The sequence below is a fragment of the Hordeum vulgare genome, chromosome 3H (assembly GCF_904849725.1).
Source record: "Hordeum vulgare subsp. vulgare chromosome 3H, MorexV3_pseudomolecules_assembly, whole genome shotgun sequence".
NCBI lineage: Eukaryota > Viridiplantae > Streptophyta > Magnoliopsida > Poales > Poaceae > Hordeum > Hordeum vulgare.
The window spans coordinates 122,143,571-122,154,955 of NC_058520.1; the positions used below are offsets into that span (position 1 = coordinate 122,143,571).

At 45.8% G+C, this 11,385-nt stretch overlaps 1 protein-coding gene across 1 annotated transcript; it reads right to left on the reverse strand.

Moving 5' to 3' along the window:
- Positions 1–904: 904 nt before the first annotated feature.
- LOC123439657 (translation initiation factor IF-2-like) lies at positions 905–11,125 on the reverse strand. Its single transcript, XM_045116348.1, has 2 exons — positions 10,272–11,125; positions 905–944 (listed from the first exon to the last, which is right to left on the reverse strand). Exons 1-2 carry the CDS (start codon positions 10,649–10,651, stop codon positions 941–943), a joined length of 384 nt encoding a protein of 127 aa, XP_044972283.1. The 5' UTR covers positions 10,652–11,125; the 3' UTR covers positions 905–940.
- Between the last annotated feature and the right edge of the window lie 260 nt (positions 11,126–11,385).

Genomic DNA, 11,385 nt, shown 5'->3' on the forward strand with positions numbered 1-11,385 from the left:
AAAAGATGTACTACTAACACAATTGTAAACAAATTATTACAAAGTAGTTTCAAGTGATGTTATAATGGTTCAACATGTGCACTAGTGACACATATCCATGATAACGGTTGTCAATCTTGTAATTGTTCTTACAATGCTCAACATCATGAATAAATGAGATCAGATGATTTTTCTCCAACCAAGTAAGCTCGGAGTCATAGCTGTAGCAGGTCGAGTCTACTATTTGTCATGTAGTTTTCGGAGCAGAGAAATAAGTTGATAATTAAAAATAAATAATTTTAGTCTGGATGAGAACCAAATACTTTTAAATAATCAATATAAATTACGTAACAAATTTGTTGACAAACTCACCTGGAGGTAGAACTGGAATCAAGTGATCCGCATGCACCCAAATTTTGATATTATTATCACAATCATTGTCATAGCCAAGATCGAAGGTAAAGTTCATCTCCTCCTCAAACCCGTATGCCTTGCAAAATGCTCTGCAAGAAGAACAACCAAAATATGTATGATCTACTACATTTTTTACCTTGACAACAAAAGTGTAATGGTATTGTGACGCCTTTGATTTAATCGTACGCTAATCATACATGCAAATGCGTACGATCAAACTCAAGGACTCACAGGCAGATATCACAACAAAACTCTAGACACAAATAAAACATACAAGCTTCATATTACAAGCCAGGGGCCTCGACGACTAGAATACAGAAACTTGATAAACAGACGAGTCAGCGGAAGCAACAAATATCTGAGTAAGGACACTAAACATGAGGTACCTTAGAGAAGGCTAGCAAAAAAGATACAACAATCGAACGAGGCGAGGTCTCATGCCTGGGAGCCTCCTAACTACTCCTGGTCTTCAGCGGCCTCCACGTAGTAGCAGGCACCACCGGGGTAGCAGTCGTCGTCGGCAGGATACTCCATCTCTCGGGATCCATCATCTGGTCGCAACAACGGATCAAGGGATCAAGGGGGGAACAAAGCAACGGTGAGTACTCATCCAAAGTACTCGCAAGACTTACATCAGAACTATGCTAAGTATGCATCAGTATTAAAGGAAATGGTTTATATTTGTGGACTGACTACAGCAATGCAAGAATAGAGAGAGAAGGCCTAGTCCTATCGAAGACTAGCATCTTCAAGGGTCTTGCAGCAATAGACGAGAGTACAACAAGTATCACAATTAATAGTCATATTGTTGCAGCAATATTAATATGAGGTCACGCCCAGAGATTCTCCCTTGACTCCGTGCGAGGAAGCAATCCCGGAGCAAACATTCCAGTTAAGTAACAGTTGTAGTTGTATAAGATGACGACACAACTCTAAGTCGTCCTGTAGTCGTGAACACGACTATCCGAATAGTTAATTTTCATCCCTGCAGGGGTGCACGAAGTTTCCCGTCACGCTCAATAACACTCTAGCCAGACACACTTTTCTGGTTCATGCCCGACCTCGGAATATCGACACGTCGCAGCCCCACCTAGACTCAATAGAGAGGCCAGGCCGCCGGTCTAAATCCTAAGCATGCAAGGGTCATGGGCCCATCACCCTTTGCACTCCTTCATGATGCGAGGACAGCCGATGTCAGTCCTAGCACCCCTTATTACAAGCGCGATGCATATCGGGACCACTCGGGCGCGCGCCGCTCCATTGTTGCCGTCTGAAGAGCTTCGGCTGATACGACGGCGCCGAGTACCCATAACTTCTCCCGCGTAGCCGGTTAGTGCGAAAAGGTCTCCGACCAAACCAGATCAAATACCCTAATCTATTAACATTTTAATTAACTAAACGACACATCCACGCGGGAATCCACACGCCTAACATTATTCATCAATGTTCCAAGTATCATGGTCAAGTAACTGTGTAGTTGTAACATTAGGGGGATCCAAGGTATCACCCTCGTTGGATCCCGAACGATGTAACCGTCAAGGTGGACTTAGACGAATCACCCTCGAGGGTCTCACACTTGAGGGGTTGCACGACAGAGTCATCGCCGGGAGTGGTGAAGGAGGAATCATGTAACGCCCAAGATGCGATCCTATCCTCAATTTGGCACGAGGGCCTCGTCAGGGATAGAAGCGCATCTCGTCGTTTCGCAAGAACTGATATCGTTACAAGTACATGTTCTGAAAAGATGAGATATATAGAATTGACTTATACTCGCCACAAGCTACATCAGATTCACATTAGTACAATACATAATAACACGAAGAAGAGCAGGGTCCGACTACAGATGAAAACAAACGAGAAAAGAAGAATGACGTCCATCCTTGCTATCCCAGGCTGCCGGCCTGGAACCCATCCTAGATTGATGAAGAAGAAGAAGAAGCAACTCCAATTGAACAATCAACGCGCTCGCGTCAAGTAACCTTTACATGTACCTGCAACTGGTGTTGTACTAATCTGTGAGCCACAGGGGACTCGGCAATCTCATTTCCAAAGGTATGAAGACTAGCAAAGCTTATTAGGTGAGGTATGGTTAAGTGGTGAGGCTGCAGCAAGCGACTAAGCATTATATGAGGTGGCTAATTTACGAGTACAAGAATAAAGAGGGGGATGATCTATGTATAACGGACGTGAGCTACTGATGATCAAATGAATGATCCTGAACACCTACCTACGTCATACATAACCCCACCGTGTCCTCGATCGGAGAAGGAACTCACGAAAGAGATAGTCACAGTTACGCACACAGTTGGCATATTTTAATTAAGTTAACTTCAAGTTATCTAGAACCAGTGTTAAACAAAGTTTCCACGTTGCCACATAACCGCGGGCATGGCTTTCCGAAATATTTAACCCTGCAGGGGTGCTCCAACTAATCCATCACAAATTACCACAAGCTGCATAGAAATCCTCGATCACGAAGCTCGCGATCTCGTCGGACTCCTTAGTGGAAAACCTCAACTCTGAGATTACCCAAAGCATCACCGGAATCCCGATGCACAAGATATCTCGTCAAAGGTAAAACTAATCCAGCAAGGCTTCCCGGCGTGTCGACGATCCCGATAGGAGCCGCGTATCTCATTCTCAGGACACGATGGATGATAGAAATCACCCAAGTTGCCCTGGGTTGGCCCCACACAGTGCTCTGCTTTGGACCAACACCATCAACACTGGCCCTCCCTGTATTACGTAAAATTACTCCTCGGGTTCATGACGCCCTATGCTTTCAGTATTAAAAAAATTATTATGTTGGGAAAATGTAGTACCAATGTTGGGCCTTGCCAGACCAGCTTTAATCTAAAATGAATTATCAAGGGGGTCCCCATAACAACCCCGATCGTGTTAGGAGCGCTCAATTATGGAACATAACACTGGTAGCCGAAACTAAGGGGCAAAGGTGGAACAAAACACCAGCCTAGAAAGGCCGAGCCTTCCACCTTTTACCAAGTATATAGGTGCATTAAATTAAATAGCATTTAATAGGGTGATACAACAAGGAACCCATGTTATCACATGGAAACAACTGCACCTCCAACTAGCAACGCTAATACAAGGTTAAGCAAGCGGTAACATAGCTAATTAGTGGTTTGCTAGGTTGTGAACAAGTGGAAGGTTTTCATGGCAATGTTGGGGAGTCTGATATTTAACATGTGGTAGGCAATGAGACATAGTGACAGAAACGTTAAAACTAGCATGGTAATGATAGTAATGGTATCTGGGGAAATGGTCATCTTGCCTGAGATCCCGTTTGGAAGAAGAATGAGTGTTAGAGCATATATCTCCATAGGTGGTTTTGGTAATTGATGACAATTCCTATGGATGAATGGTTGCCTTAAGTTATATTTATAGGATTTGTCCATAGGCACTTCTTCAAGTCCATCTGTTGGGTTCAAGGAGTTTATATGATGACCAAGATGGTATTCAAGGTATTATCCAAAGAATGGTCATAGAGGCACAAAGAGTAAATCACGATGATCAACACACAAAGCGTACAAGATGTACCGAGAGGGATCAAGTGATCCCATGGTATGGTAAGTGACGGGGATATAGCCCTAGGGCAGGGTCATAGGTCTGACCAATACGTCCTACCCAAGGGCACCTCATTATTATTTAAGGACTACAAGGGAAATTCCTACTGGATCGTGACAACATCTAATCCACTCGGTACGGATCCACTCAAACAAGTACATTCCATCCACTCGGATCACAGTCAACCACTCGGCCGTATGACTCACTCGGTCATGCAAATACCAACAGTCGGCAAGACATCTGTAGTGGGCTGACATTATGGCATCAATGCCCCATCTTGTAACATAAGAGGTGAGGATGTGGCGCACTCTATATAAGCCACCCGCCTCCACATAGCTAGGGACATCTTCTTCTTCTCCTCCTTCGGGCTCATTCTTTCCCTCGAGCTCTGGCTCTCTCTCTATACCATGTAACTCATGTCCATGACAGATAAAACAAAGCCTCTCCGGAGCACGAGACGTAGGGTTGTTATCTCCACTGTAAGAGGCCCGAACTCGCTAAAACCACCGTGTCACACATGTGCATCTTGATAGATCATGCTCCGTTATCCTACCCTCTTTCTATTGTCGGAATCGTTACCACAACAGTAAGCATTGTCCATTACGTGTTTGTGTACTAACCCATGGTCTTCGTGAGAGTTCTATGTGGGGGTTAGGTGTGTTTCCATGGGCTTGTGTCAAAAGCAATATCTCATACAACCCATGAAGGATGACGTCAAGTGGTGATCGTCATCAAGATTGCGGTGTGCAAGTTCAAGTGGATCAGCACGAATATATCATGCTTGATGCTTGCCGTCCATTGTGGTGGCAATGGACTTGTGAAGATATGCTGAAGAGTGGCTCACCCATAGTGAGTATGGGGGAGCAATCAACTAGTCTTCATCAAGCCAACGCAATCAAGAAAGGTGGTCCATCTTGAGGAAGCCAAGATCATCATCATCTAGCTCAAGAGGTCGAGGTGCAAGGTATAGGTTTGCCCTTGATAGGTTTTCTATTTTAGGATAGATTGTTGTATGATACGTCTCAAACGTATCTATAATTTTTGATGATTTCATGCTGTTATCTTGTCATCTTTGGATGTTTTATGTACCTTTTATATCTTTTTTGGGACTAATTTATTAATTCAATGCATAGTGCCAGTTCCTGTTTTTTCTGTGTTTTTGGCTCTTTTCAGATCTGTTTTTTGGAATGGAGTCCAAACGGAATAAAATCCCCGAAATGATTTTTTCCCGGACGGAAGAAGATCAGGGGGGCTGTGGCCCAAGCCAGGAGGGCTGCAGGGAGCCCACAAGCCCCCACTCCGCCACCAGGGGGAGGCGGCGGTGGGCAGTCTTGTGGCCTCCCTGGCGCCCCCCTAACCTAGATATTGCGCCAATATATTCCCTAAAAATCAGAAAACAAAACCAGGGGAGCCTCGAAAATACTTTTCCGCCGCCGCAAGCTTCCGTTTCCGCGAGATCTCATCTGGAGACCCTTCCCGGCGCCCTGTCGGAGGGGACTTTGGAGTTGGAGGGCTTCTTCATCATCATCATCGCCCCTCCAATGACTCGTGAGTAGTTCACTTCAGACCTACGGGTCCGTAGTTAGTAGCTAGATGGCTTCTTCTCTCTCTTGGATCTTCAATACAAAGTTCTCCATGATCTTCATGCAGATCTATCCGATGTAATCTTGTTTGGCGGTGTGTTTGACGAGATCCGGTGAATTGTGGATTTGTGATCAGATTATCTATGATATATATTTGAGTCTTTGCTGATTTATTTTATGCATGCTTTGATATCCTTGTAAGTCTCTCCGAGTCTTGGGTTTTGTTTGGCCAACTAGATCTATGATTCTTGCAATGGGAGAAGTGCTTGGTTTTGGGTTCTTACCATGTGGTGACCTTTCCCAGTGACAGTAGGGGCATCAAGGCACACATTGAGTGGTTGCCATCAAGGGTAACAAGGTGGGCTCGGTCGTTGATATGAGATTGTCCATCTACACCATGTCATCTTGCTTAAGGCGTTACTCTGTTCTTTTGGACTTAATACACTAGATGCATGTTGGATAGCGGTCGACGTGCGGAGTAATAGTAGTAGATGCAGAAAGTATCGGTCTACTTGTTTTGGACGTGATGCCTATAGATATAATCATCGCCATAGATGACGTCACGACTTTGCGCGGTTCTATCAATTGCTCGACAGTAATTTGTTTACCCACCATCTACTTGCTTTCATGAGAGAAGCCACTAGTAAACACTATGGCCCCCGGGTCTATTCACATCTATCGTTTACACCTCCGCTTTTACTCTGCTTTGTTACTTTGTTGCTTTTGGTTCTCACTTGGCGAACAATCTATAAGGGATTGACAACCCCTTCATAGCGTTGGGAGCAGGTTCTTTGTGTTTCTGCAGGCACTTGTGATACTCCTTCACTAGATCGATACCTTGGTTCTCAAAACTGAGGGAAATACTTACCACCGCTGCGCTACATCACCCTTTCCGCTTAGAGGGAACACCAACGCAAGGCTCCAAGGCCACGGGGAAATCCTTTGCATATTTGCCTAGGAAGTCCCTAAAGGCGTAGCCGTAGCAGAAGGATTCCTGGTGCCGTTGCTGAGGAGAATCCAGACAAGAACAGTCTCCAGTCATCACGTGCTTCTGGCGCCGTTGGAAGGTCTTTTGTTGCAGTAGCACTGTACTGTCAAGGGGGACTCTCAAGTGAGTAGCTTGATCGTATCGATCGTTGAGAGCTCAAACCATTTGCATCCTTGCATCATACTTCATGGTTCTTATTTGGTGTTTCTCTTTGTGAGTCTTATAGCTTATGGTCATCTTCATGACAAGCTCAAGTTCATCGAAAACGGAGTCCATATGCATCTACTATGATGTTTTTGATGATGGAGTTTTTGCCGGTTCTTCATTCATAGAGGTCTCACATCTCTAAATTATTGGATAGCTCTTGTCGTCCTGAATCCAACAAGCTTGGGTTTGCTCGATTCAGAGCTCGTATGCGAAAGTTATGGTTGTTTTAGTGGCGAGCGGTAGTACCGCTGGCCTAGCGGTAGTACCGCTAGAGCTGGCGGTAGTACCGCTCCAGGACTTTAGTACCGTCATCCTTGCGGCTGTACTACGTCGGACTTTTTGTGAAGACTTTCTTAGCGGTGGTTGGCCCGGTAGTATCTTTGCACTACCATGGGCTCAGCGGTAGTACCGCTGCAGCCAGCGGTAGTACCATTGGAGGGTCAGCGGTAGTACCGCTGCAGCCAGCGGTAGTACCGCTAGGCTCGGGCTGTAAGTGGGAGTAACGGTCTGATTTCTTCCCCCACTATATAAAGGGGGTCTTCTTCCCCCTTGGTCTTGATCTATCCGTTGAGCTCGTGTTCTTCCACCATTGTTGACCTTCTTAGAGCTTGCTAACTCTCAATCCCTCCAATGATTCTTGCTTGTTCTTGAGGGAAAAGAGAGAGGAGATCTAGATTCACATCTCCACCAATCACTTTCTCCTCTATGTGAGGGGAACCCCTTGGATCTAGATCTTGGAGTTCTTTGTGAGCTCCTTGTTCTTCCTCTCATATTTCTCCATAGCTTTTGTTGTTGTGGAGGGATTTGAGTGTGAGGGACTTGACCACTTCGTGTGTTCTTGCCATTGCATTAGTTGCATCAGTTTGAGTTCTGCACGGCGATACGTGGAAGTGAGAAGTTGAGAAGCTTATTACCATTGGTACTTAGTACCCTAGATATTGTTCTTCGTGGATGCTTTGGTGTCCTAGAAGCTTGGTGGTGTCTCGGAGCTCAATCATTATGGTGTGAAGCTCCGGGTAAGCATCGGGTCTCCAATTAGGTTGTGGAGATTGCCCCACGCAATTTGTACGGGTATCGGTGACCGCCCCCAAGGTTTGCCATTTGTATGGGTTCGGTGACCGCCCTCAAGGGTCCCTTAGTGGAATCACGGCATCTTACATTGTGCGAGAGTGTGAGGAGATTACGGTGGCCTTAGTGGCATCTTGGGGAGCATTGTGCCTCCACACCGCTCCAACAGAGATTAGCATCTGCAAGGGTGTGAACTTCGGGATACATCATCGTCTCCGCGTGCCTCGGTTATCTCTTAGACGAACCCTTTACTTATGCACTTTACTTTGTGATAACCATATTGTTTATTGGCATATATCTTGCTATCAGTTAGTTGTTTATCTTGCTTAGCATAAGTTGGTGGTGCACATAGGTAAGCCTAGTTGTTGTAGGTTTTGTGCATGACAAATTAAACGTTAGTTTCATTCCGCTTTGTTCAAGCCTAAACCGTAATTATTTTAAAACGCCTATTCACCCCCACCCCTCTAGGCGACATCCACGTCCTTTCAATGACACTGTGAAGCAGACGAACCAACGTAGTCGAACGGGTCCTCACTTTCCGACAGGCCTGCGGAACTCTATCGAGACGGACGAAACCAGAAACAAGAATCAACACAAGATATTCACGACGGCATATGCACGACAAGATGCAACCCACATATGATGCATGAACAGGTGAGTATATGCAAGACATGGCATGTCAATTCACAACAATCAAACACTACACATTAAGTGAAGTTCAATATGCAACGAGTTGCATATTGACGAAACTCCACATATGAGTTATTTAGTTCTATCCTTATTATAAACTCGACAATATTAAATGTGATTAAACATGGAAGAGGTGAAGCTTAATTATTCTACCTATCTAGACATTTTAAATGAGGTCGGAAGTGACATATAGCACCTCCGAAACGACCTCACATGTTAATTTAAAATTCTGTCCAGATCTGAACTAACATGTTTTAATATCTATTAAACAGCAAAATAAATAGGTTCGCGTTATTCTACGCGTCGTTACAAGCAATTTACACATAGAGAACATCTCCAACGGAGCTACGGTTCAAAAGATACGAACACCGCAAGATATGATGGCATGAATGAAAAATGTGTGCAACGACAGTCACAAGCATTTCAACACACACAACCAGCTAGATATTATGAAACTACACGGGATTCTAAGCAAGTTTCATATAGGACACGATCAAAACGGAGCAACGGTTCAACAAGTACGAGCTAAAAAAAATAGACATAATCTGCCAAAATCAGCCACATAGCATTTTCTACACTCCACAACTAGGAGCTATACAAATCCAATATACTCAACCAAGGCATGAGACGATAGAGGGCAAGATGCACTACCACATACAACTAATAACATCTAGCATGGAAGCATGTATTACTAGGAAAAGAAGTCACAAAATGGCTTTTCACACACAGTTTCAGACTTAGAGAAAAAGACAGTTTATGAAAGTGCAGTTTTCGATCTGAAGGCATACTGACAGCAGCAAAATCATAAGCTACAGGACTCCAAATGGCATGGAAATTCACAGCATGCTAGAGAATTCTAAAGTCTACAACTAACTCCATTGCACCAACCTCAAAAGACCTATAGATCACTAGATAAACGCATGCAAAGACAACAACAAAATATAACAGATTTCATACTTAGAAATATTTCAGCATCTCCAAACAACACTATTTTCTAGCAAGTTGAGAACAAGCAAATCACACCTAAACATGGATTTCTATTGCAACCAAAATTACCAGGGGTAGTCTACACATCCAAGGGCAAATCTCTAGTTGACAACTCCTTCATATCATGCACGGATTAAGTCCCACAAAAACAAAAGGGCAACATGGCAAAATATCACGTGGGCTAACTTGCTCTAAAGCTAAAACTATATGCACAGTTAAATTCTATGGATTTTTCTACCCCGAAAACATATATAACATGTGGGGTTGCAAAACAAAAATATCACCACACGTATGTGCGAGAATATGTCCTAAACACAGTATGGCAAACTAGCGAAGGAATCCTAGATGCAAAAATACAAACAACCACTCTAAAAATACATGACAAAAGGGTTCCTAAAACATGAGCACTTTATCTACGGGGTTTGAGCAATTCGGACACGCACGGAAATAAATACGGGTGGCTAACATATTAAGATAGCACGCAAAACTAGGCATTCTGCGGGTCAAACTATTTCAAACATGCATGCAAGTTGCAAATTATGAATCTACGCGAAAAAATACACAAGATACATGTATTACTTGTCGCAATCCGACTTACGGTTTAAAAGTTACGAACGTTCTAAATATCTATAACTTCGTGTAACAGAATTAAATTCTAAATCCTAAAAAAACACTATTGGGCCGGATTCGAATCTAGGCCGAATCGGCCATTGAATGCAACTTAGTATATGCCCCCTAGGGCGGAGAATAGTGGGCTCAGGGGCGCTTACCTCGTGGCCTCTGGGGCCGGCCTAGTGATGGGCTCGGGGAGGTGGACGGGTAGGCCGGCCTGGGGAGACCTGGGCCTCGCCTGGCGCTGAAACAGGCCGAGTGGCTGGAGCCGCTGATGGGGTGGCCCACCAGCGCTAGCGACACGAGCTGGCGGCTCGGTCAATGCGTCGAGAGCTGCAGGAGCTCCCACAACGTGCGGCGGCGGAGTGCCCGATGCGGGCGCACGGGCGATGGAGGCACGGGGAGCCGGCGGGGTTGACCAGATCCGGTCGAAGGAAGGCGAGGCTGGGTCGGCGAAGCTCCGACAGTCACGGCGGATCCAGGCGAGGTGAGCTCCGGTGACGGGAGACCTGCACGAGCTCGGGCACGGGGCCTCCATGCTAGCCTTCTGCTCGCCACCGACGGCGGGGCTCCGGGAGGCGGTGTGCGGCTGGCCGACGCGAGACGCAGCACGCTAGGGAAGGCAGGGAGCGCTGACTCGCACGACTACAAGTGCGGCGATGGACTGCCCCGAGCCCAGATGGGCTCGGGCGGGCCCCGATTTGGGTCGGGAGGGCCGCGCGAGGAAGCACACAGGAAAGGAGGCGGTGGGGAGCTGGTTGGCTGGGCACAGATCCCGAGGAGGCTAGGATTAGGCCAGATTAGGAAGAGATAGCCTTCCTTTTATAGTAAGAGGGGCTAGGTTTAGGGATTTTGCCCGAATTCGGACCGTTCGATCCCGATCGGATGGTCTGGAAGCGGAGGGTTTTAGGGTTAGGTGATGGGGGGCTGGTTGGGCCGTGTAGAGTGGCTTAGGTGGGGATGAGAGGGAAGTAGTGCGGCACGGCAACCGATTTTAAAACACCGAAAAAACGTCCGACTATAGACCGAATACGGTGCCGCTACTGTCGACCGTTCGGGTACAAGACGGACTCCGATTGCGACGAAATTTGGCAAGCGGCCTATCTATATCTAATTAAGACCGCACGCCAAGTTCCAACCCAATCAGAGAAAGTTTTACGCACACTTTTAAAAACAAGATTTAAACGATGCCGCGGGCGCGTGCGTGTGTGGTCGGGCTCAGAACGGGCAACGACGAGAACCGGCAACTAATAACGGGTGCAAGTTTGAAAA

Coding starts and splice junctions, on each gene's coding strand:
- LOC123439657 (XM_045116348.1), bottom strand. CDS start 10,651: ATGGAGGCCCCGTGCCCGAGCTCGTGCAGGTCTCCCGTCACCGGAGCT.